The sequence below is a fragment of the Mirounga angustirostris genome, unplaced genomic scaffold (assembly GCF_029215605.1).
Source record: "Mirounga angustirostris isolate CCGP_5_RB_7025 unplaced genomic scaffold, mMirAng1.0.hap1 SCAF_4, whole genome shotgun sequence".
Classification (NCBI taxonomy): domain Eukaryota; kingdom Metazoa; phylum Chordata; class Mammalia; order Carnivora; family Phocidae; genus Mirounga; species Mirounga angustirostris.
The window spans coordinates 184,813,289-184,839,800 of NW_026991712.1; the positions used below are offsets into that span (position 1 = coordinate 184,813,289).

Here is a 26,512-nt window from a genome sequence, read left to right on the forward strand (position 1 = left end):
AATAAACACGTGTGCTGGCCGGCTGTCCCCTCCCACCCCCCCCCACCCCCCGCCCTTTGCAAAAGCAGCAAAAGGGACACTGCATTAAAAATACACTTGATTAAATGTAAAGGTCATGACTTGGGGTGTGTGGGGGGGGGTGTGGGGGAAGCACAGAAAGAGAAAAGGAAATTCCCAGAAGAATAGCTTCCTGGTGGCTCTGGGTCATATTTGTCCCCACTGTTTGCTAGGTCTTGGTGGAGGGTACTGGGCTCCTAATTCCCAGGTCATAGTCGGCTACCTCAAATTGTGCCCAATCCCAGGGAGGAGGGGCCTCCCCACAGCAACCTAGGCACAGCCTTGGGTGGTGGTCCCAGGAAGGCTGGGCAGGGGCAAGTACCATGGGGGGAGAAGGCAGGGGTGGGTGGGCCAAGCCCGCTCCCCCACAGGCCGGTGCAAGCCACGAGTTTCCAGGAGGGCCCCACTTTCCACTGGAAACTGGGGTATGCAGGTGCTCCCGTGGCTCCCCGAGCAGTCCCCCAGCTGCCCTGTCCCCGCCCCCCCCCCCCGCCCCGGCTCTGGCTGGGCTGCCCAGAGCATGCCCTGCATGAGGACTGGCCGGCACAGCAGAGGCTGGGGTGCCTGTTGCAGGAACTCCCAGCCCACTCCAGCGCTGACCTGGCCTGTATGCGACACTTACCCTAATTACCCCCTGGGACGAGGCAGCTATAATCCCACTAATATGAATAATCAAAATGAAATCAATGACAACAGCATGTGGGCCATGCTTTGGAGAGCATCTTCTGATGAACAGTTTACCCAAGAGGTGGCCAACCACCGCGAAGAGAGTCACTGGGCTCTGGGAGAGGGGGCTGGGGACGGGGGGGCGGGGCTCACCGTCTCCTGGGGCTGGGTTATGGTTGCTCGGGTCCAGCCGTGTGGTGGTGGCAGGGGTGGGGTGGGGGGGAGCTTTGGCGATGCAGGCTAGGCCTGAACCCAGATGGACTTCCCTGTCACCCCCTGTGTGGACAGAATTGTGTGCCCCCAAATTCTTAGGTGTAAGCCCTAACCCCAAGGTGACTGTGTCTGGAGATAGGGCCTTTCAGGAGGTGCCAGGTTAAATGAGGTCATAAGGATGGGGCCCTGATCCAACAGGACTCGTGTCCTTGTAAGAAAAGGAAGAGACACGGGGCGTGTGTGTGCACACGGAGATTAATTCCCATGGTCGGAATTCCCCGGTCTGTGCTATTCTGTAGTGCTGGCCCAGGCAGACTCCCGCTCCCCGTCCTCCCTCCGCCCCAGGCTTACTGGCTGGAGCCCTAGGAGCCCCAGGAGAGAGTCACCTGCCCTCTGCACCCCACGCTTGGTGTGCGCATGTGTGTGTGTACATTCTAGAGGCCCTGAGATCAGGGACGTTCCAGAACCCGGCACTGTGCTGGGTTCTTTATTTGTTGACTACATTGCAAATATTATCTGTCCCCTCTGGAGCATCTACAGTGGACAGGGCACTGGGCAGTGGTTCTAAGACCGGGGTCCCAGAAGCAGTATAACTGCCTGGGATCCTGCTAGAAACGCACATCCCCATGCCTTACCCAGATCGACCGAATAAGAAATTCTGTCCATGGGGCTCAGATGTGGGTCCTAACAAGCCCTCCAGGGGATTCGATGCTGGCTCAAGTTTGAGACCCATCAGTCTAGAGATTATGTCTCTAATCCCTCAACAATCCTTTGAGGAAGAATTATCATCCCACTTCTTTACCGTGAGGACCAAGGCAGGAAAGTTACATGACTTGCCCAAGGTCACACAGCAGGTGAGTGGGGGTGGGATGGGCTGCAGGGTCTAGCTCTTCCCACTAAGCCACCGGCCTGCCAGGGCCTCCCCAGCCCGCATCCCTCCAGGGACTGAGGAAGGGCTGGAAGGTGAATTAGTAGGTGGAGGAGGGACAGCTACCCCATCAGGAGGCTGAGAGCTCCCTACACTCACAGCTGGACTCACTTCACTTACGAGGGACAGGCTGTCTCATTTCCCGGGGGGTGACCATGCAGGGGACCCCGGAAGCTGGGGCCGGGCCAGGTGCTGTCCCATAGCCCCCTGCCCATCCTGACCCTGGAGGGTACTAGCTGCCTCAGAAGGGCCGGGGGGCAGCCAGGCAGGGCCACCAACCCAGGGCAGGGAGTGGGGGGCAGGACTCGCGACGGACCTGCTCTTGGAAGATTGGATGCCAGCAAGAGAGGGAGGAAGGCCTATGTGAGGAGCTCGTCCGGGTGTCCACACCTGGGCTGCCAGGGTCCCCGGAGCCCTGCTTGGTCCTGGTTCTCTCAGCAGACTGGAGTGTGTTTAGGGGAAATTTCTACAAAAGACAGGGAGCTCAAGGAAAGCCTCCTCTCAAAGAAGGTGGGATTTGTGGGGGCAGAGTTTGGGTCTGAGACAGGGCTTCCTCGCCTGGCTTTCCAGTCACTGGGGGTGGGGCAGGGAGGAAACCCACTGAGTCAGAGACCAGGGGCCCACAGGTGGCCTCCTCCTGGATGCCTGCAGAAGCCACAAATGTCCATTCCCGCCATGGCTACCCTAAACAGCAGTGGAACTTAGGATAGTTTAGGATGAATTTCTCACCTCAATGTCCCAGCTAGCCATATGGGAAGAAGAGCTGGGGGAGGTGGGGCCAGGCTGGGGGGACACGCTGGCCTGAGGTCAGGGGTGAGCCTCTGCAGCTCTTCTCCTCACACACGTGATCTCGGGAGGGCCTTTGATTTCTCTTGGCCTCTGTTTGCTCACGTGTAAAATGGGTGCTTCACCTGACTGCATGTTTCCCAAGGGACTTTACAGACAGCTAGTGGGGCCCACCCCCAGGATTCTAATTCAATGGTGTCCACAGGAGCTCTGAGGCAGGCCAGGGCCCAGGACCTGGAGCTAGTCACCCTTCTGTTCTGAAACATCGTTCCTGGAACAGTTTGGAGAGGAGCTGGACGGAGTCAGAAAGGAGAGCTCCGAGAGCTCCCCCCTTGCCCCACGGCGGCTCCGGAAGGCTGGTGAGAACTAGCTGCCTGTCCCTCTTTGCTCTGCAGGGCAGAAACTTCTAGAGGTGTGACACGGCATGCTGGCTGGAGCTTGGGTCACTGCAGTAACCACAAAGGCGGTGCCTGCTGGAACCGACATTTGGCTTTCTCTGCACGGAAGAGATTTCTCGGTGCTGTGGCAAGCAGGTGACACATGTAATGTTGGTGACAAAGATAAGCACCTCCCCTCCCCCCCACCGAACATGAGGCCTATGGGGGGGGCAGTCCCTTCCTCCTTCCCCATCAGCCTGGACTCATCCAGGACTCCTGCCCAGGTCCTCAACCCTCAGTCACAACCTATAAATAAGGTGGCCATGTGACCTGCTGTCCAGACAGGTCACCTTGGGAGACTGACGGGGGCACTGGGATCATCTGGCTGCACCACGGTATGAACTGGGCCGCTCCCGGGCAGCCCTGGACCTGTGGGCACCCTACCTGGGAAGCACGTGATGGAGGCAGGTGGGAGGGGGCCTGCCACGTGCCTCCTGCGTGAATGAGCCCTGCTGGATCCTGCGAGTTGTTGACACTAAGGCTGTCTCCATGGCAACAAGGTCAATGGGAACCGGCAACCACTAGTTTCATCTTGACTGTGTTCTTGTTGACAGGAATAAAGGCCCTGCTTCTGATTTCTGGGTTCAGCTGGATAAAATTTTCATTAGATTTGACTTCCCAGATCCAGACACCCACATGCTATTCCGTCTCCCCATCGCACCCTCAACTCTGTTCTCCTATGGGTCCTGAGGACAACATTTCCAGAAATCTCATTTTGAGGAGGGCAGAGGCTGCGTGGGGACAGGATGGTGTGCATGCGCAGGGACGCAAGTGCGGGGTCCCCAGTGAGCTTGTAGTTCCTGGTTCTGGAAGTCTGGGGATGTGGGGCATCATCTTCTGGGCGGGGGGCCCACCTTGTTCCAACGGTACACATGCCACGGAGAAAGGCCGAGGGCCTGAGAACGGAACATGTCTGGCAGGTGAGAGGGGCCTGGGACCTGGGGGGCGAGGGGACCCACACAATTGGGAGCCGTATAGGGACAGGTTCCCCGTGCCGGGTGCCTGGCCTCCCAGGCCAGCTCCTAGGGTCCCAGTGACATACAAAGCTGGGTGTTTCCCTGCTAAGTGGGCCCAGGATGCGACGTTGTGGAGTCGGTCATATGGAGGCTCTCAGAATCTCCTCCCAGTTTGCTAAATAGCATTGTTGCTGAGACAGGGAATTCTTTGTACCCTAGTAAGAGCGGGAATGTGCTGGGAGCTCTGGTTGTCTAGCGATGTCCGAAGCTCAGGGGGCCGGGAGAGAAGCTCCAGCCATTGTCCCACATCCGGGGGGCCACAGGGGCTCTGGAATCTTCTTCTCCCCTGTTCAGGCTTCATGGCAGACCATCTCCCAAGGCCCCGCTCAGCGGCAGAGACGGCAGGAGGGACCCCCTGTCTGAGCAGCCCCTTCAGATCCCTGGCAGTGGAGGCAGGGGACCACGTGGGATTCTGGACAAGTTGCCATCTTGCTTCTTTCAAGCCTCTGGGCTTATAAGGATCCTGGAATCGGATGTCTCCTCCTCGGGTCTGAAGATGGTACCTACATGCTGGGAGGCAGGCGGCACTCAGGTAGCTGCCTCTTGGCTCCTAACCGTGTGGACCAGAACCTTCGATATTCAGAGAGAAGCTGAGAATCTGGAGATTTTCATACAGCTCTGGGTGGCAGTCAGGCACGGGGTGTGGGTGGGGCTGCGGTGTCCTCCATAACAGCCCAGGGACGCAATCCATTAGAGCTCATCGAATTAGGGGATGCTTAAGACAGAGCTGGGCATTCTGTAACAGCAGGGAGTGCGTGGCGCCCAAGCAGCCGGAGAGAGGGAGATCAAAAGAAGTATTTCTCTTTCAGTTTTCCTACTTGGGGGCCACATCAGCCAAATACAATTTAGCCTGAGGGAGCACATTTGCAAAGCAAACCTGGTCCTGTGAGCAGGAAAAGGAAGTCAGCCCAAACCGACTCGTCCCGATGCCCACTGCCTGCTCTCCTCTGTGCAAGGGCGGGAGGTGCCGGGAAGGCGTGCTGGCAGAAGCTGGGGACATAAGGGGACCCACTCTGTCTGCTCCCCATGCCAGGAGCTCCTAACCATAGGGACAAGCAAACCAGAGCAGGAAAATCTTCTCCGGGCCCTTCTGTACTGTCTTCCCCTCCCCCAGTGATGCCACAGCCTGTGGACCCAGGCAGGGAGCAGGGCAGAACCTTCCGGCTCTCACAAGTTCCAGCCACTGATGAGTGCCTCTGCTTTTAGGGGTAGAGCTGCCGTCCCAGGCTCTGCGCCTGCCGTGGGGACACAGATGTGCTCCTCTTCCTGGCACACAGTGTTTCTCCACGAGTTCAAGTCAAAAATGTCTACAAGACCCCATTATGTGCCTGGCTCTAACGTGAAACTTTTAACCCAAGGAAACTTCTAGGGGAGCATATCTTAACCCAAAGTCTATGGGGAGATTTCACGGGGCCGATTACACACACGATTCTTGGTGCGTGTTCGAGATCAGCTCTGCCTGCAGTGCCTGTTTCCCTCCCACGTGGCTCGGAGAACCATCTGACACTCAAAGAGGCCTGTGGCCTCAGAAGGGTGCTGACCCTGATCTCCACGACAGGGCTTGCGGTGGGCTAGGAGCCTGCCTTTGATGGATCTGCCCAGGCCGTTTCACTGTGGACCGCAGCTCCCGGCACGGAGCCAACATCTCCACCAGGCTTTGTGGGCCTCGGAGCTCTGGGTGGGGCACCACAGCTGCTCTGGGTCCCCTGAGCCCCAGGGGTGGGCAGCCTGGCCATGCCCGCGCTCACTCCTGACTCCTGGTCCCTGGCTCTTATCCTGGGTGTAACTTCAGAGGAGGACACTGGAAAGTGCTTCCAAGTGAACATTTCTCACCAGAAAGGAATGCTCCAACCCTTTCTTACAACAGATTCCCCTTCCTGGCTGTACCCCAGCCCCCCATCTTGGTGCCCCTGCCTGCAACTACATGGGGGCAGTGCCTTTGGGACTTGCTTTGCTAACTGCCTCTTACCGCCCACAGACTCTGGCCAAGACTTGGGAGATGCCTTCCTTGTCAGGCTGGCGCTGCAGCCCCTTGGTCTTGCACAGCCGGCTGATGTCTGCTCAGGACAGACTGAGTCGGAGAGGAAAGGTAGCAGATGGGCCTCTCTCTGGGGCCCCCTTCTGCTTGTTCCAGCCCCAGCCTGAGCCCAGGGCTCCAGAATCCCAGAGCAGGCCCCTGATGGCCTCTCACCACATCCCAGACCCCAGGTCCACAGGCAGGGGTGGCCCAGTGCCCCACATCCCCCCGCTGCTGCGGACCCCGGCCAGGGAGAGAGTCGGGCTCCTGCAGAGGGCTCACACCTCTGAGCCGCCCTGCGGCTACCGGCCACCAGGTGGCGCTAATCGACCAGGAACGGGGTTCCGTGCAGGGCCGGAAAGGAAAGCCTTTGTTGATTTTACTTCTTGATATTCTATAATCACCAGGATTACAATCTAAGCAAAAAAGCAAAACAAATAAACACAGCCCCTCTTACTGGATCTTTGGTCTTTGTCTGGAAAATTATGAGAAAACAACAGATGCATTGACCATACTACTAAGCCTTGGGTACTGCAGGGGCTGGGCGGTTCAGACGGCGAGAAAGGGGTGGGGGGCTCTGGTCACCGAGGGTTCCGTTGGCCTCAAGTGGGGGTGGCTGAGGAGCTCCTGGGAGACATGGTGCCTGCTGATGAGCCCACTCCCCTCCAGCCTCTCTGCCACATAAGCTACTTCCAGCAATGTGGGGTTCCCTGCCTGGGGCTATGCAGGCTCCCCAGCCAGCCCTCCTGTTTTCCCACCCACAGGTCTCGGGACCCTGGGAAGGCAGTCCGAGCAGAGCCAAGCCCAGAGGGAGCTGGTGGAACCGCCAGATGATCTCTGGGGCCACGGAGGTCAGCAGGAAGGCCCGGCCTTGCTCAGCGATGCAGGACCACCTGGTCAGCCAGCATGCTCCAAGGGGAGCCCCTGGGCGGGACAGCTGGGGCACGATCCCTTTTCAGGAAGGGCTGTGAACACAGCTTAAAATTCATGCCCTCATCCCTCACTCTGGATGGCATCACCTCTTCTACTGCTAGTTGGGAAGTGGCTGGCATGCCTGTCCCCTCCCAGGCTGCCAAGAAATGGGGCCAGGCAGAAAGCCACGGATGCTTAGAGGAGGGGATCCCTCCAAGGGCCCCATCTGACTTCCTGCAAGCTCAAGTAGAGCCAAGAGTGGAAGGTCCGGGGCACGGCGGTTCAGAGCCACTGTGGTTCTGGGCAGCCAAGGATCACTGAGCACGTTTCCCACCAGCAGGACTGTGGCACAGAGCTCCCTGGCATTCTTCTCCACTCAAATTGACCCGGGACGACAGAACCCCACCTGCCCGGTCCCTTGCTCACACTATGGCACTTTGCTGGTCCAAAGCTGGTGCTCTCAGACCAGCTGCACGGGAACAGACCCCAGAAGTTCCAGGATGAGACATACTGAGCTGTAGATCACATTCACTTGAATTCTATAAACTCCAACCCTCAGATCGGGCCTGAGACAATCATGCTCAGACTCTGACCTAAGACAAGTGATTCTCAGTTGAGGCCCCACAGGGACACCCAGGCTGAGCTCAGCTCCACTTGGCTCTGAATGACTCACACATGGAACCCTGTTCCCCAAAGTAAGTTAGGGTGGTAGGGCTTAGCACGAGACTACACTTCCCAGACTCCTTTGCAATCAAGGGTAACCATAGGACCAAATTCTGCCCTACGACATAGGAGTGGAAATATTGTGTACAACCTCTGGGCCCTGTTCTTGAAAGGAAGAAGCTTGCCCTCCGCTTTGTCTTCCCTGCTTCCCACCGGCTGGAATGCAGTTGCACTGGCAGGAGCTAGAGCAGCCATTTTGGACCACAAAAAAGAGAGCAGTGTCCTAGGGATGGTAGAGCAATCAGCCCAAGGAGCCCAGGTGGCTGATCCCCGACACTCTGAGGCTGCCATGTCAACCTTGAACTACTTTGTGAGCATGAAATATCCTTCTCTTTTATTAAAGCCACTGTTCTTTTGGTCTTTGTCACAGCAGCACCCATATTCTAACTGCCACAGAAGGGATTGCAAAAGATAGGAAGCATCTTTGGAAACACATCGGGAATTCCAACCAGATATCTTAATTTTTCCGCCATCTTCATTTTTTTTTTTTTTTTTTAAATTCCGTAAGAGGCCTCCCTCAGATGGCAGATTGAAGGGAAGCCCCCGTGAGACCAAACGGCACAATTGCGAGCATCAAGGTAGGGTTCTCAGAATCCATTTGGCTTAGAAGCCAGCATTTGTGAGATTCCCCAGGCTCAAGAACAAGGAGTACCCCCGTCTTGCAACAGGTGAGGCAAGGGCTGCGGATCCGAGTTTCCCTTCACCACTGATAAACACAACATTTTGATTAAACCACTGACAACTCTGCTGTAGGGCAGAGAAATTTGGAAACATCAGGAAATCAAACTGTGAAGTCTTTGAAGGAATGTGATTTATGTGAAAATGTGATGAAGCTAATGTGTTTGGCTCCAGCGTTGGGTGGCATGCCTGATTTTGGAACCAGATCTGATGGCTTCTTGGCCCTCTGTGCACCTCTGCTTTCCGGAGCCCGGTTAGCTGGTGCCCTGTGTGTGTTCCTCATCGCCTGTAGCGCTTCCACTGGAGCCTGACTTCCAGGCTGCACGTCTCTAACCAGAGCCATGCACACACGTGCCCACTCGCTCCCCGCCCCCAGACACACCAGCGCGCCAAGCGTTATTAGATTTGGGGGAGTTTGTTGTAGATTTACATAATTTTCTTGATGCACTGCAGACTTCTGAGCAGGCATTCACCGTTTCCTCCAGTTAAGCATCAGAGGCTGACTCAGGTCTGGATGGCACCCCCTCCCTAGGGTTCATGGAGCTTAATCCCCTTGCCCCTAGGGAGGTGGCATTCCTGTCTGACATGAGGAGGCTCCTGCATGGGGGGGGGTATTGTGGGGAGGTAGAGGCAAGGAGAGAAAAAGGGAGCAGATAGAATACAAGAATGAGGACAGTGGCCCTGGGTGGCTTCCAGGAGAGGGGCCCTCTGTGTGCGCTTAAGCGGTATTTGGGAGGACCCAGGCCCGAGGCTCTGACCATGGGGGCCACCGTGAAAGGCATCTTTGCCTTTGGGCTAACCTCTGGCTAACACGGTCTCCAGAACTTCCTCGGAAATGGGGTGAAATCGTGGCCCCAGCGCATTGGACCTGGGTCTGCAGAGGCCTCCAGAGGATCTGGCTGGGTCCTATGGATCTTGGTGCAAAGACTCTGGATTCTTTCTTCCACCTTATAGAAGGGGACTGGGGTGCAGAGCGTGAGCGACTGGCCTGAGGTCACACAGTGAAGCAGTCACAGACCCAGGATGTGCCCACCTCCTGTTTTCCCCGGCTCGGGCTGCCCTGACCTGCCCAGGTGGTGTTGGCACCCACCGTTACCAGAGCCATTGCTCAGGCCCCGCCAAGGCTCTGCCGAGGAGGACGCGTGAACAGACCCTGGGGGAGGAAACCCAGCGTCAAGTAATTTAGACCCCACCTCGGTACTCAACTGGAAGGGGTGGGCAGGCCAGTCTGAGACCAGGAACCGTGGTGCCATTGTCCTGGCTCCCCAGACCCCTAGCCTGGCGTTGGAGGGGACCACCGAGCAGCCCTGGCTCCCAGGGCCTGGACACTGGGGGTCTTTGTCCATTGCTCAGGCCCCCGTGGGGAGTGGACCAAAGCTGGGCCCAGACACTTTCCACTCAACCATCCCACCAATGTGTATGTGCCCAGAACTGTACAGGGCTCTAAGGAATGGCGAAGAACAGGAAAGATTCCTGGGGATTGGCTGCAATGTCTTCCAAGTTTCTGGGTGCTCTGCAGAGTACTGAAGAGGCTAGAGGGACCCCACTGGTGAAACATGGTCGGCTAACTTTGGTCTGATGTCGCCCTGCAGGTCCTGGGAAGCTGGGCGTGCTTGGGGGGGTGGGGCAGCGGGAAGCCCATAGTGGGGCAGGGCCTACAGAAGAGCTGATGTGTCTGCTAAGGGCAGAGGGATGAGGTGGGGTAAGCAGATGAGGACAGGGGAGAATGATCCACCCTGGGGACAACGGGGGGTTTAAACAAGATGGGTGTGTCACACCTGCAGTTAAGAAGGATTCCACGGGACACAGCCTGAGCCTGAAAGGCCCCCGGGCCTCCTGGTTCTAGATTCCTGGCAGCAGGAGCAGCGAGGCCAAGATCACTGGACCTCCCCACCAGGACCTGGCTCAGGAGGATGGCTCAGTCTCGGGGCCCAGCCCCGGGGCGGCTGGGCCATTGGCCTATTGGGGGTCTCCCTTCCCACCCAGACCCCTCTTTCCTTCCTGTCCCTAAACCCCCAACCTTGGGAATGGGGGGTAATCCCCCAATCTGAGCATTAAGGGACTCTCAGGATGAGCTGGGCACTGTGGGTGCCAACAGGCCTCAGCTTGGATACTCCCAGTGACAGGACACTTATGGTCCCCCAGGAAAGGACATTTCAGCTGCTCTCTGTATATGGTGTTCATCAGCTTCTTCCCTACAGCCCTGCTTCCAGGGATGGCACTGGCTCTGAGGGACCTGGGGACCCCTTTTCTGAGGTTCTGTTTGGTGACATGTCTTTGCACTGAGCCTCAGAGATCGATGTTCTGGAACCCTGGCCTCTGCGCACTGGATGGGTCTTCTCGGGTCTGGCAGACCCGCGTCTGTTCTTTCGGAGTCAGGCAGCAGGAGAGACCACCGAGAGCCCCCAGCAGCTGCCCGTGGAAGCGAGGCACCAGCCATGCCCAGCTCTCCAGACTCACTCGGCGTCCTGCATTCAGTGATCTGCACCTGACAGATGCTTCAGAGAACATCACTTTGCCGGCAAAATGAAATCCAGCTAATTCTGGTCATCTGCATGCCACCCAGTCTGGGAGCCAGAGCCGGAGCCAGCCCTCCATCCAGGAGCAGATGGGCTGGGGGCTGGAGGTGGGCCAGCTCTGGCCAGCCCCTCCTCTGTCTCCAGGCCTCACTGTCCCCGGACCTCGGCTGCTCTCCCATCTGCAGCCCACGCGACGGCAGCGCTGGGCTCTTTCGGCTCCGCTCCTCACTGACATGGCCTGGTGCCTCTGATCCTCACTGCTGTCATCTGCAACATGGGCCCACAGTTCCTGATGTTCTGTGCTCTGGCTACCGTGTAGGGGGCTCAGAGGCTCAAGTGAGAGTAGGGTGGGGGTGACCCTTAGGACAGCTACGGTCACTGTCATCCAAGCTGGATGGCCACAGAGGACCTCTGACCCGCCCGCACGGTGCTGGCCTGGCCTCCAGCATGGGACCCTGGGCCAGGTGGGCCAGGGCTACTCACACATGGGTTTCAGCTGCCCGATGAGCTCCTCTTTCGTCCATTTTGCCCACTCCTTCTTGTCGGTGTTGATGGAGCAGAGGATGGGGCCGCATGGCTTACCGCAGTCCTCGATGGCCGGGACGTTCAGATAGTGCACCAGGACGATGTCGGGGTTCTGCGGGGAGAGTACAGAGACTGGCAGCATGAGGGAGGCACAGAGCCCATCCAAGGGGACCCCCCCAGCAGGTGCAGACAGGCTGAGCGTCCCTACACCAGGCTTTCTCAACCCCGGCACTGCTGACATCTGGAACCAGATCATTCTCTGGCGTAGGGCTGCTCTGGGCACCGGCTTCTGCCCACGGGATGCTAGTAAACGCTGCCCCTTTCCCAGCGGTGACAACTAGAAGTGTCTCCAGCCATTACCCATTGTCCCCTGAGGGACAAAGTTCACCCCCAACTGAGAACCACATGGGCTGATTTGTGTGTAACTAAGGACCACACGTGAGGCCCGGCATATCGCTAGTCCGACATCTGGGACTTTATGCCAACAGCTGCCCAGGAGCTCTGGCCCCTGCTCTGTGCAGTTCCTCATCACAGCTCGCGGGGCGTCCCCCACACAGGCATCATCACCCCCTGCCTCCCTGGGGGAAACGGAGTTCCCGGAGTGTAAGGCACCCCACTTCTAAGGGCCGGATGCCCCTCTGCCCTTCAGCCCGTGGGCTTCTCCCGGGACAAACAGCCCCATTAGCGTGTCACTTCTGAGCAACACCCAGGACGCAGCTGTGGCTGAGAGCCTCTGTCTGGACGCTCGTCCTGGGAAGCCTTTAGAACAGAAAGAACTCTCTGTGTGAAGACTTCATTTTGTCCCCAGATGGTTCTATGGAAATGGGTCAGCCACTTCCCATGAGAATCAATTCAAAACGCCCTCCGAGCCTTTCTGCCCAGCCAACAGCGCTGGCAGCGACCTACCGAGGGGATCTGGTGGGACAGCAGCTTCCCTGCAAAGACCCTCGGCCTTCCACGGCTTTCTGTGGCCCTCCAGAACGCAAGGCCACATCAGGCCTGACAAGTTTGTTAAAAAAAAAAAAAAAAAAAAAGAACAAAAAAGCCCCCAACACCCCATTCGTAACACTTTAGAGTGCATCTGGGTAAATCCAGAAACACCTTCCACCCCAATCAGAAAGCATTGCTTAAACCATAAGGAAACCTTGGCAATATGTTAACATGCCCCAGGGAGCTGGGGATACAGCCCGTTAGAAGGTTCCACCCCAGGAACCTGTGTTCTCTGCTTTTTCTTAGTGATACCCCCGGCAAGCCCCGGGAGGGCGCGAGGACCGCTGGCTCGGAGGAAGCTGGGCCTACGGTTGCCTTTTGGGATACGGTCAGAGCAAGAGCAATAAATGACTATGTGAATCAATCAATGCGTTCATAAATAAAGACCCAACACTACACCATGACCAGTTCAAGAAAGTAGACTGGCATAATTTAAAAAGATTTTCGGGCGCCTGGGTGGCTCACTCGGTTAGGCGACTGCCTTCGGCTCAGGTCATGATCCTGGAGTCCCAGGATCGAGTCCCGCATCGGGCTCCCTGCTCAGCAGGGAGTCTGCTTCCCCCTCTTCCTTCTCATGCTCTCTGTCTCTCATTCTCTCTGTCTCAAATAAATAAATAAAATCTTAAAAAAAAATTAAAAAGATTTTCAATAAGGGTTGGAACACAGTTTTTTTTTTTTTCCTTGCCAACGCTCAGTTAACCAGGAAATTAAATCAACACAAACAGGAGCCTTCTCGTTAATGGCAGCTTTTCTGGATTGCGGTAATCATGCTCCTTAATAATACTGATAATCCCTGACATCCGCATGGTACTTTAGTCTTCTCAGAGCACTTTCCAGCCATTATTGTATGTGGTGCCCAGGCTAGCCAGGGAGGCGGGCTGGGCCGGGCAGAGCGCCCTCCGTCTACAACCAGTGGACTGTGGTAAAGCTGTATGGCGGGGGACAGAGCCTGGGCTGGAAGCCAGGGTTCGGACTCCAAATTCAGGGCCTGCCAAGACATCTGGTGCCCTCTTTTTGCTTGGCCTAAGTGCTTTCCCACCTCACATTTCACTTTATCTTTGCAATATGCCCAAGAGGTAGGTGGGTTGGGTAGATATGTTATGCTCATCGCACGGATGGGGGAGCCAAGGAGAAATGGGTTGATACACCCAAGTCCCTGCTTTGAGTTCTTCCTACAGACACACTGGCCTCCCCAGGGTTGCGTCTGGGCCGGGGGCTCCTTCCCGTGGCAGCATCAGCCACTGAGCAAGACAATAGAGGAAGGATCAAAGGGTTGCAGGCTCCCCAGGCATCCCCCCCCCCCCCCCCCCCCCCCCCCGGCTTCCTCTGATCCCAGCCCCAAGCAGGAGCCCAGCCCTGCAGGAAGGAGCCAGGATGTCAGCCGCCTGGGAGATGAAAGGGCTGCAGCTTCTTGCCCCACCAAGCTCAGCCTGGCTGCTTGGGGAGGCTGTGGGGGGTCAAGGCGGTGGGAGGGCAGGCAGGAGCTTGGGGAGCACAGGGCCACGTTCACCATGCACCCAAAGTTTCAGGAAGCTCTGTCCCTTCTTCAGGGCCTAGCTGCATTTCTGTATAACCAGCTTCCATCTAGTCTCTGAGGACAGGCACAAGGATCGCCTCCTCCTCCAGGAAGTCTTCCCTGATACCCTGCCCTCCGTACATCCACCATAGCAGGATGGAGGTTTGTGTCTTCACAGTGTGTGGGCCTCCGCCTCCTTGACCTCCTCCACCACAGGGACAGTGCCTGGCAATGATCGGTGCTCATTTCGTGTTTGTAGAATTGAATTGGGCTGTCTCAGGACTCCCCATCCTTAGGCTTCCCAGGCCTGTGTTCTGCCGACATGTGGCCTCAGGTTTCTGGGTCTACGGAGGCCAGAGCGGTCTTTCCGACTCCTAGGAGGCTAAGAGGCAAGGCTGGTCCTTACCTTTGTCTGTCTCTAAGGCCTCTTTGAGAATTGGATGAGGGCTGTGGATATTCCAGGTCTAGCTTCAGAAACTACCCAAGGCACATCAACACTGCATTTCAGGGGTTCACAGAGCCAGTGGCCTGTGCGCCCCACATCTGTAACTACTTTTTTAGGGATTCTAGATCTACCACTGTTCCTGTTGAATCGGGGAATATGCCCAACATGGAAGCTTTGCTCTGGGCCTGGGCTGACGGTGGCCTTGATACGCTTGGGGGGAAGGTGCAGCCCCGGAAGGTTCAAGGAGTCTGGGCTTGGGGTTAGGGGTGCAGGAGCAGACAGCATCATGGTCTGTGTCTTGAGCACAGGTTTCATCCTAGGGCCTGGGGATCCTGCGTCTGAAACGCCCGAGCTGAATTTTAAGTGATGACTTCCTGGCTGGGGCTGGTTTTGAGACACAGAGTGATTGAAGTATTTTTGGAAATTTGGGGTACACATCGCTTCTTGGCAACACGATGATTTTATTCATTAGTTGTGTATTTTATTGGGTGTTTTCGGCGGAAAAATATAATAGCCAGAGAGTCCCAATGCATCAGCTTCATGGAGCATTCATAAGGATGTCGGGTCCTGGCTGAGGGCTGCTCAGGGGCTGGAGAGGTGCTCGCCTGTGCCCAGCTCCGGGGGGGACCCGGCCCAGGACGCACCCCAGCAGACCTGCCAGGACTCTGGATTCTGGATGGTTGTGCAGCCAGCTTGCCTTTGTCTTCCCCGGGCCGCTTGCGTGTTTCCCTGGGGTTTACCACCCAGGTCCGGTCTTACAGGTCGGGGGACATACGACATCCTGTCCAGATGCTCCTCCCTGGGCGACGGGACTCCTGTGAACACACTAGAGGCCGACCCCCACAAAGAGAGCATGACCCTTGAAGATGAGCCCCCTGAATGTCCAGGAGGCCCGGTCTGGTACCAAAGGCCTAGAGGAGGGAGCCCTGTGGGGATGGGCTGTGGCTGAGAATAAGTAAGAGTCTCAGAGACGTTCCAGAACATTTTGGAAAGTGCTATGGACTAGGTGATCCATCCTTCCTTTTGATGCCTTGAGCTCCTCATGTGCAGGTGGAAACAGCCCCCACAGGGCCCCTGAGAGTCGTGAAGTCCCCTCTGGACAGGAAGAAGTACCACTCTTCTAACTCCCACGCGCCACCAGACCAGACCCCAAACCAAACCAAACTCTGACATTTTTCTGACAGAATGACCAGAGTGAAGCTAGCAGGCAGTTTATCCACTTAAAACACACTCCCTCTCTGCGGCAGCCCCTCTGTCCTGATTTTCCTCTGAGCGCATGGAGACTCCCCTTCCTCTACGCCTCCCAGCGGGGTCCTTGTCCTTCTCCTTTCTCAGTGACCTCATGCGGCTTCGCGGCCTTAACAACCACAGTGTGGTGCGGATTCCAGCTTTCTCTCTCCAGCCCCACCTCTCTGCTCGGCTCAGGCTCATCTGTCCGACTGCCCGTTGACAGCCCTTGTTAGGGCTTCCAAAGTACCCCTGGCTCGCGGGGCCGAGCCTGATGTCCCCAAGGCCCGCCCGGCCCACCCGGGCCCTGCCCTCCCCCAGCCGTACACGTCATTCTTTCTTCTCACTCCCTCCCCCTCCACAGCCAGTCCGAACAAGTTCTGTCATTCCTCCCACCCACTCTGTCCCTCCGCTCCCTGGGCCCTCACCTCTGCCTCAAGGACCGTCCCTGGCCTCCTCATTTCCGCTCTGGCCTCCCTCCCCACCCATTATCTCAGGCCAGCAGCCATGATCCTGTGAATTGGGCCAGGCTCCCCGGCCCTTCAAAGGGAGCTCACGTTCCTGACATGGTTATGGGACGACCATCTGTTTCTCCCCTGGTCTCACACTCCCCTTGGCCCACCCACCTAGACACTGCCATTCCCCAGACGGCCTGTTCTCTCCTGAACCCTTCTCCAGCTGGTGTGCTCCGTCTGTCCCACAGGGCCTGCAAACCTCACCACCACCTCCGCGTGCACACCTCACTCTGAGACCCCATGGAATGGGTGCCCCACCCCTGCTGTCCCAGCACCCCTCACCACTTCCTGTTGGCTCTCACCCCCATTTCTGAGCTCTGAGCACCTACTGCTTGGCCTGTCTTCCCAGCCGATGTATGAGCCCCGCTGGCTAGGCTCCTGCGGTGGCTGGCTCCCCAAGCCCAGGGCCAGCACCTGCCGAGTGCCAAGGGTGCAGGACAGCTGAGCGGCCCTTGGGGCATGGGCCAATGAGCCTGCCAGGCAGCCGACCTCGCTGGGGGAGGCAGCATGGGGACAGCTGTCTCTTCCCTGGTGACTCAGCATTGGGCACCCGGGAGACCCCCAGTGTGTCTTCCTGAGGGACATACAGACTCAGGAGGAGGAGGAGAAGGAGGGGGTGTCTGTCCTCTTGGAAGTGGGGTGGCAGCACCTGAGGGGGCCCAGGAGCCCTTGGCCCCTTGGTGGGAGGCTAAGCTGGCCCCTTGACCCAGTGCCACCCCAGTTTTTATCTGAAAATGTGAGGTTTGGATTTGCTGGTCGACCTAGTTCCGGACTGCCAGGACTCTGCGGGGCAGAGACACGTATGGAGGCTGAAGGTGGTGGAAGCGTGTGTCCTGGGGGCCAGAGTTAGTTGGTCTCCTATGATACCTTTTCCAAATGGCATATTTCACCTGACCCTCGGGGACAAAGGGAAGTCTAGGGAGAACAAGTCAAGGACCTTTACGTCCAAAAGCACAGGAGGGGTTAGGAAAGTTCCAGAAAGGGGATGCTTTGCCAAAGTCACACAGGCTCCTTTACGGCAGGATTTGTCAGTCTTTACGACACCCTGCTTAGGAGGATAGCCTCATTCGTTTGCAGTAAACAGGCTTTCCAAGCTTATTTGAATGTCAGCCTGAGTCCCTCTTGGGACCCTAGTGTTCTCTGGAACACAGTTTGGGAACCATTGATAGAGTTCAAAGCCAAAGGAAATGACTGTCAGCAGCTGCTGGAAGACAGCCTCCCACCCCCAGTTCCTTGGGTCTCTGGGGCGTTGAGGTTTCAGATGCCCAAGAAGTGCCCCCTTTCCCCCAGCCACCATCCCTGGCCCGGCCCAAGGCTCATGTGATATTTGAGCTGCTTTCATCTGACCACCGAGTTTCTGAGGAATCCCTGCCCTGATTTGGTGCCCTGTCCACATGGCTCTCCCCTTCCTGGTTGCCACGGCCAAAGTTCCTCCCCTGACCCGGGGTGGGACTTCCTTTCGGGAAGACTGGAGCAGAAGGGGGGTGAGGTGGGGGACTATGTGTCCCCTTCAGTCATGGGCTCGTCCCTCCTGACCTGGGTGCCCTGGGCCACTGGGGTCCTGTGGGGAGAGGCAGGTGGGAGATGCTGGCCCAGCCGTGGGGAAAAAGCATGGCTTCCCATTTAATCTTCTTAATGACTGGTGATGAAATTTGAGAGAGGGAGACCGCTTTGGTCAAGAAAGAATCCCTGCTGCCCCTGGGCCGGTGGCCACCACCGTGTGGGTGCTTAGTGGCTAGGGCGGGCGGCAGCCAGGGCGCCAGGAGCAGCACTTGTGATCCAGATTAATCTGCAGTGGCCCCTGGGGGTAACTAGGGTTTTCTGGACCCTCATGCCCGGGGTGAGTGGGTGCAGCAAGCAGCCTGGGAGAGCGGCAGGTGGAGGTGGGCTGTGTCTCTCCGATGGCGCCCACAGGCTTCCCTAGCAGAGACCCCGCCCGGGAGAACCGGACTTACCCTGCATGGAGGACTGGACCTCAGGCCAGGGCTGGAGGCAAGAGGGAGAGGCAGAGGAGGGGAGGAGGAAGGAAAGAGGAAAACAGACCAGGAGGCACAGCAGACGAGCCCAAGCTGGTGGCAGCCACGGTGAGGGGCACAGAGCCTTCTCCCTGTCCCCAGAGACCTCTGACTTCCAACCTGCAGCCAGAGCCCCACAGCTCCTATGCCTCCCGGCTCCGAGAGGTCCAGGGTAGGGCCCAGGGGCGGGTGCTCCAGTGTGCTCAAGCACTTGACCCTCCTGAGCCTCCGTGTCTGCCCTTTAGCATGGGGGAAGACTGTGACTGGCTTTGACCTGGTTGGGAGAGAGGCAAGGCCATAAGGAGCTCAGGGTGGGCCTGACCCACGGCCAGTACTCACAAGCAAGGCCACCGACACTGCTGATTTGAATGGGGGTTCAGTAATCTGCTATGGGTTCAAGAGGGGGGGACATTCCAGTGTGCAGGGGGGAGCTGAGCCCGTACCTGCTGCATGCAGAGCCCAGCCCCAGGTGTGTAACAGGCTCTGGAATGGACTGAAGGTGCAGCAGTGAGCTCTCCACCAGAAGCCCCACTCGGGGCCCTGACTTGCCCAGAGGCAGAGCCTCGGAGGGGGGCGTGTCACGTCCTCCTCTTGGCCTCCGCTGGATTTGTCCACTGCTGGACGCCAGGGGCTCCCCCCAGCCCCGGCCCGGGCTCCTCCCCCTCCATGGGAAGGAGGAGGCCCAGAGCCAGCACCCACTTCTGTGGAGGAAGCAGGACAGCAGTGCAAGAAGTGGTTAAAAATGCAAAAAGCTGTTGGTTTTGATAAAGAAAAATGCAGCTGCAACATCTGTTTGACTCTTGTTTGCAGCTTCATCAACGCTAAGTGGTCGATAAATCAGAGTGGCATGGCGTTCCGTTTCTTCTGTGGCTCAGTCATTAATCTCGTGCCAGTTCTCATGAAAAATGAAGGAGAGAGGCTGTGTGATAGTGAAAATGTATACATTACCCAGAAAGTCATAATAGCATGTAATATTGCCACACACCTCCCCACTTGCCGCTGGGGTGCGGGGGGCGGGGCCTGGCGCACGGCCGGCCCGGGGAGGGGGACAGAGAGTAACTCAGCTCAAGCCTATTCTATTATTGCCTCTGTCATGGGAGCCCCATTTATGCAGATCCCGAAAGCCCCACAAGCCTGATCCTAAGAGGCAGAGGCTTCCCCGTACCTGGGTGCTTCATAAATGGGGTAGATGCCCATAAAACAGGAGTGCAAAGCCGGCAGAAAGAAGGGCAGGATTTATTAGGGAATGAATAAATGATGATACCAGGCGGCTCAGGGCTGTGGGTGTCACCACGCTGCAAGGCAGAGAAAAATCCTCTTGCCTGCGCTCCAGCTGCCCAGGGCAGCCTGGCCTCTCTCCTCTGCTCTGGATAAAGCCATGGCCCCATCGGAAGTGAGACCAGTCATGGGGCCCTGGGCAGGCTCCAGTTCTCCCCCTCGGTTCCCCACTGAGGGGAAGGCAGGCTGAGGGTCGTGCCGGCTGGAGGACACGCAGGAACTGTGCTCCCGGGGGAGGGCCAGGGCGGGCGGGCCCGGCTGCCTAGGTCTCCTGCAGGCTGCTACCCCCCTTCCAGTTCTCTCTTCTCCGCTGCCACATTTTACATCCTCGCTGCTCCTCGGGAGGCGGGGGGGCGGGGGAACATGCCTGTACCCCCAGCACACACCTCCCAGTGGGCACCTCTCTTTGCAAAGATCGCTTTCTGAGCGTCAGCTGCATGCGGGACCCCGCCTTCAAGCCCCACTGGCGACCCCTCACTTAGTCCCTTCAACAGCCCACGGATGGATGCCGGATGCTGGTGCTACCCTTACGCCTTCCAGGGATGAAGGCGGAACAGCACTCTCAGTGCTCAGGATGCTGTAACTCAACGCAGCCCCGAGTCCCACGCCTCCCCTCCGCCTGGTCCCTGGGGCTCCGAGGGGACTGGCCAGAGCCGGGGCGGGGGGATGGACGGCTGTCGGTCCAGCCTCAGTGCCCCGGCAGCAGCTGCCCAGGTGGCGTCTGCCCCAGAGCACAGACAAGTCGAGGGAGCCTGGGCGGGCCATGCAGGGCGCTGGGAGCTGAGGGGAACGGGGCTGGGGCTGGAGGTCCTGGCTTCTCCGGGCAGGGCCGAGGCAGCAGATCCCCGGTCTCCACATCAAGAGCCTCCACAGGACACCCCCCGTGTTCAGGCAGGGGTGTGAGATGGGGCAGGGGGACAGCCGGGAGCGGAGCACTTGGCGACTGGGGGCAGACCCGGGTCCCCAAAGTTGGGGGTGGCTAAAGGCCCCCAAACAGAGAAAGGCGGGAGAGAAGGAACAGAAAGAGCGGCTCTGGAGGTGGGAATAGCTGAATAGGTGAAGCCAGTGGGCGGCGCAGTCCCCTGGAGCCAGACCTCGCCTCTGCCCCAGTAGCTGGGGACACAGACGGCCTCCCTGCTCCCCAGCTCGGGCCCCGCAGGGCGGCGGGGGGAACTTGGGGTGATGCCCAGGGGGAGGGCCCACAGGGGGCCTCCTCTCCTGCTCCACGTGGGGGCAGAGGCCGGCCGCTCTGGGGGAGCCCCCGCGCCCCTTCTGCCGGGCTGCCGTCATTAAGCCGCGCGCGCACCACGGGGAGTATGGGGCCGCGGTCCTTCCCCACTTGGAGGGAGGCTGGGAGGCTTAATTAGTTAATGTGGGTAAAGTGGTCTGAAGATGAAAACCCTGGGTAATTGCCGAGTGCCGCCGCTGCTGTTGTTATTACGTGATTACCAGAGTTTTCCAGTCTCGGGAATAGACTTAAACAATTTCCACCTGGCGCGGAGTTCTGGGAGCCGTGCTGGCTGAGCTGCCGGCCCGCGCTGCCCGCTCCAGCCCGCAGGTGATGCGGGAACCCGCGCCTGGCACGGCCCCGGCCACCTCCGGGACACCGGGAGGTGCTGGCGGGAAGCGGGGTCGCCCCCCCACCCCCCATGCCCGCGCACGTAAGGACGCGTGGGCTTCGAGAGGTGCCAGGTAGGCCACCTGTCCCAACCTTCCGGAAGCCTCTGAGGAGGTTTGACTCAAAGGCCCCCTAGAAGGTCAAGCCGTCCTGCACGACCACCGTGGTGGAGAACGCTTCATCAGGCCGCCAGACCTGCTGCCGAGCGCACCTGGGCGGGGTGGGGGGCGTGTGGGCAGCTTTCCCGACGCACACTCGGAAGCCTTGAGGTTCACGGTGGCGCGGGGCCAGGCCTGGCCTTATTTAAAGTCGTTACAAATGACCTAAGGGAAGGAATGCCCAATAAAATCTCATTTGCAGATGACACTAAACTTTTATGGGTGACGAAGTGCCCATAAAGTGCCCGAAGTTTGAGATGGGTCCTGGGAGGCTCTGGCGGGGTTTAATTAGTGGGTGCAGAGCGACAGACGGAGCCCATTGTGGGCGGCACGCAGGGCAGTGCGCTGGGGAAGAGTAAAACAAATTGGCTGTGGAAGCGGGAGGGCCCGGTGCCCTCGGCAAACCCAGGGAGACCGCTGGGATTCAAGGATGCCAGTGTCCAAAGTCGTCGCTGGGACCAAAGGACAAAGCCTGGTGAGCTGGGCGCACCCGGGAGCTAGAGTCAGAGTAGCAAAGGCTTATTACAAACCGTCATCTGGACTTGTGAGTGCAGTGGGGGCGGGGGGCTACTGATGGAGGAAGGGCAGTGGCCATGGGGACACCAAGATAAGGATTTTTCTGACCAGAAAGACAAAAGCCAAGAGGAAATGCAATTTACGTGTTTCAGGTCAGAAAGGGGAGAAGGTGAATGTGTGCTTTTTCACCAGATCCCCAAATGCTAAGAATAAGGGTTCCCCTTGGAGCTCAGGACAGTAATTTTAGCACAAACAAACTCTGCACAGCGGGCAGTTAACGAGCAGTTAACCTACGAGACTCATCATCCCAAGGGGGGACATGGGCTGAAAAGTAGAAATAGATTTTTTTAATGGGTGATATTAGTTCCTGGGTGGCTGATCTGTAAGGGGTTATGGAAGGAGGTCAGGATGTTGGGGGTCATCTCTCTCTGGAACCCAGATCTGGGGGGCACCCCCCGGGTGGGATCTAGGGATCCTGGATGACAGGCTGGGGTGCTCAGCCTCTGCATGTCATTTCCCACTTGCAGGGCACCTGCCAGGGATGCAGGGGGCTGTCACCCTGTAGCTGGCAGAGCCTGAGCTTGAATGAGACTGTTGGTTTTTCTCCGGCACTCATCTTGAACTCATTTTCGATTTATTAAAGGTCACAGCAAGAGTCCCTCTAGCCAGCCCTGAGGTAAGACGCCTTAGACCTTTTGCTGAGACGCAGAACTCTAGGGAAAGGGTCCTGCTCAGGGTTTGAGGCCCTGGCCCAGTGGGGACTGAGGGGGAAGCCTCAGGGCTAGCAGCATGGATGCTTGGTACTCAGGTCTTGGGGGCTGCAGTCCCTACTCCTCACAGCTCTCCCCTCCCAGGAGCCACATCCGTGGGCCACATGATCCTCTTCTCATCAGCCTCTGGCTGAGGCTTGGCCGTGGGCTCCTGGAAGACTAGAAGCCAAGCCCATTGCCCTCCCCTCCCTGTCCCTTCCTCTCCAAGGACGTGTGCCTCAGTCTCGCTCCCAGGGCTGGTGTCTCTGCTCAGAACCGTGCCCCATTAGGCAGTGAGTCAACCCCATCAGATGACAACGGCACCAAACAATCATCCAGGCATCTGACATGCTCTGGAGCCTTTCCTGTCCATCTGCTCTTCACAATAGCTCTGGAGGAAGCCAGGCATGTGCCACAGTCCCCACTGGCCACACGAGCCCCCTCGGACGGAGAGGTGCCACATGATCTGATCAGAGCTCCGGGGCTAATGGGAGGCAGAGCTGAACATGACTCTACTGCATTGGTGTTCTTGTGATAAAAGTATCCAAATGTACTTTAGGGAGCAAACCATCTCTCTCGGACTCAGTCCAGGGAGGGGGCATGTGACTTAGTCTGGCCAACTAGAGCCCTGCATTCTCTGGGCCATGATGACTGGCCATGAGTCCCAACCAGAGGCAATCAGAGCTAATCCCTGGACTTGGCTGGAGCCTCTAGGGGGTAGGGATGCTCTTTTCTGCTGGACCTGAGCCTGGGAGGATGAAGCTTCATGTTGCTGGAAGCCATCTCTTGCCACCAGGGCATGGAGTCCAAGAAGGAAGCCAACATGGAGGTAGAGCTGAGGGAAGGAGACACCAAACCTCCATGTTATTGATTGGAGGCTCCTTGATCCAGTCGTGCCTGAAGCCAGAACACCTCAAGACTTTTCAGTAACTCAAAGCCCCAAATTTTCTTTTATCCTGAAGCCAGTTCAAATTGAATTTTCTGTTGCATCAACCAAACAAGAACCTTAACTCCTAAACAGATATGTCTTCCTTTTGCTAAGCCACTCCTCTCTCCACTCTACTGTTTAGACCGTCCTCTGGTTCCGACAGCAACTACAGTCACTGTGATCACTGAGAGCTACCATTTATCCAGCACTCATACGCTCCAGTGCTGGGTGCTAAGTGCTTCACAGGCCTTAGCTCATTTAATCCTTGCCAGGACCCCACGAGGTAAGGACTTCCTATCATTATCTCTACTTTATACACCAGGAACATGAAGTGAAAAGAATCAGGTCTCCTGCCAGAGTGCCACCTTGAACCCAGGTCTATGTGATGCTAAAGGTGACAGAGACATGTGCTTTGGTTACACCTGCCGGGGTTCAAGTCTGGGTTCTGCTACTTCCCAGCTGTGGACCTTGGGCAAGCCCATCTCTGTGCCTCAGTTTTCTCACCTGTGAAAGGCGGGGAATACTGCTACCTACCCCATGAGGTAGTGAAGACGAAATGAGATAAGTGTTTGAACACATTGAAGCGGCCAGGTATTATCGGGATCGCCTCTCAGACCCGTGTGACTTCATCCCTCGGTATTGCTACTGACCACCTGTCCCCAAGATCTCACAGCACTTGTGTGTGGAGCGAAACCAAGTTGATTCAGACATTTCTTATTTGGGAGGTGTAATTCCCTAAGACAGGAGCCCATCGAGGCAAGGTTAAGAAATTCTTCTCTGACACTGAGGAAGCATCACGAACGCCAGTGGACAGATACTCAAGCCCTCCGAGAGGCTTTGATGAGGTAAACATGGGTCATTCTTGTCCAATCATGAAAATAGGATCTCAGAAGCAATTCTTGACTATCTTCCAAGTGCTGGAAGAAAACAAAAACTACATTTCTCAAGAAATATTCTGTAATTTACGTGTCCATGAATTCAGGGAGACACCCACCCCGGCCACATCCTGTCACATGGTGAGAACGTGTGTGGTTCTCCCTGGCCAAGGGCGTCGTCTGCAGTCCTCAGCCAGATAAAACCCAGATGACCTCCGGGCTTCCAAATTCTTCTCTAAGAATTATTGCTTACCTCCTCATCTGGATGCTTTATATACTTTAATTTGTACGTGAAAGATCCTTAAGGATCCTGCAAATCATGAGCCTCCAGGAATCTTCTGTGTATTCCTCTTGGAACAGAGGATGACTGAGGTGGGAAGAAACTTAGGGGTTGTCCAGGACAACTTATCTATCCTCTTCCCTTTCCAGTTGGGAACACTGAGCCAAGAGAGGCTGTGACTTCTAATGTCACCCAGTGGAGAGGGTGAAAGTGAGGTCAGGCAGCCATACCCAACTCCCCACCCCCTGCTGGCTTCCTACTTTTGTCCCCTCCTGGGGTTCAGAACCAACCCAAAGCAATGATTTCGTTTCCCTTGCTTTGCAGAAAGAAAGTACAGCAGGGCAGAACAGGCGGATGTTCACCCCATGTGGCATTCACAACGCGGCTGGTTTCCCGGCCAATGCCCTTCTTTGCAACCTTGACCATGAATAGGCTCCTGAGATCCCCAGTGAGCTGGACGGGGGCACTGTGCTTCGCTCTCGGAGCTCATGCTTTCAGGTCAGCCTCTGCCTGGTGGTAGTGATGGTGGGGCAGGTGCTCGAAGCAGGGAAGTCTGGGTGGCTGGAACCTGGGCCACCCTCCCTCTGCTCTGGCGTAGCATCTGGGGAGCCCCTCCACTAAGTCCTGTTAAAGACATAAACCCCCAAGGCTCTCCCTTGACTGACAAACGGGCTGAGCATGGAGGGAGCAGAGGATGAGTTGTGCCCGGCCCACCAAGCATCTATAGGATTTTTATGCTCCAGCAACTGTAACGGTGAGATTCTAGCAATTGTTTTAGAGGGAATCATGATTAAATTGGGCTGTATGTTTTTTTAATGTGTTCCCCAGTTCCTCTTTAATACCTTGGTAGGACAAGATAAAGTGTAATCACTGAAGTAATTGTAGCACTCAACAGTTTATGTCTTGAAAGAGTGACTGGGGGTTAACAGAGCCACTGCAGGGCGAGGTTTGGATTAGAAATTACAGTTTTTCTTTTTGTTATTTTCTTTTTAAATCCCTCTTTATCTTCCTCCTTTCTCCAGTGGCTCCTGGAGTTGGCTGATAACCTGTAAGCCTCCTCGGGTAATAACGGAGCTTGCCACACTAATGACAGGCAAATCCGGGGAACGTCTCCTCTGCAGAGTGGCTGCGGCAGGCCTGCCCCTTCCCCAGAGCCCGTATCCCTGCAGGCAATGCTGGCCTGTCCCCCAAACGGGCAGGGCTTGACATCCTGAATACCAACGCTGGTCAAGGCCTGGTCTCCGCGGCTGCATACTGCGGGCTGAGCGCTGGGCTGCCCCATGCTGGCCCCTTGCCAATGGCAGAGGAGGGTGAGCCCACCCACTCTGATGCCTCCTCCAAATGTCCCCCTCTCCTGGCAGGTGCCAGAGGCACTGGTGGGGGCAGGGGGGTTGCTGTGGCCACAGGGAAAGGATGACCCTACTCCTCTTCAGATGGCGCGACAGAGAGACTGGCCGTCCTCCAGCCTCCCTGGGGCATCTCCAAGCGTTGTGCTTGGAGAGCAACACCCACATTTGCAGGTGGGGGCAGAACGGGAAATTCCAGAGGGATCACATGGCCACGGCTCTCGAGGCACTCACTAAGGCATGGCTGATGTCAGCAGAATGGAAGGAGGGCAGAAATGTGGGAATGGTGAGGCTTTCTCTCTGTTCCCAAGGCCATTGCCCCAGTCTGGTCCTCATCACCTCACCCACGCCACTGGCACTGGCCTTCTCATGGGTCCCATCTGACTCTCGGACCCATTTTCCCAAGTCCCAGCTCCGATGGAGCCACCTGCTGCTGGCCTTTCATGACTCCTCATTTTCCGTGAATTCAACCCACCAAGATAACAGTCTTCCACGATGGGCCAGATCTCTTCTGCTTACACCTCCACGCACCCTTCTCACATTCCTGGCTCGGTCCTTGGGACCACCCAACCTCTGCCT

At 57.1% G+C, this 26,512-nt stretch overlaps 1 protein-coding gene across 1 annotated transcript in view; it reads right to left on the reverse strand.

Annotated features, from left to right (window-relative positions):
• Window positions 1-8,926: 8,926 nt before the first annotated feature.
• The window catches only part of LOC123860119 (calmodulin-binding transcription activator 1-like), a 745,788-nt gene continuing 728,202 nt past the window's right edge, over window positions 8,927-26,512 (reverse strand). The window contains exons 8-9 of the mRNA XM_064590028.1: window positions 11,436-11,589; window positions 8,927-9,030 (exon numbers count right to left, since the gene is read on the reverse strand). Of these exons, the coding sequence (XP_064446098.1) occupies window positions 9,029-9,030; window positions 11,436-11,589 (156 nt within the window). The 3' untranslated portion in view covers window positions 8,927-9,028. The remainder of the gene's footprint in view (window positions 9,031-11,435; window positions 11,590-26,512) is intronic.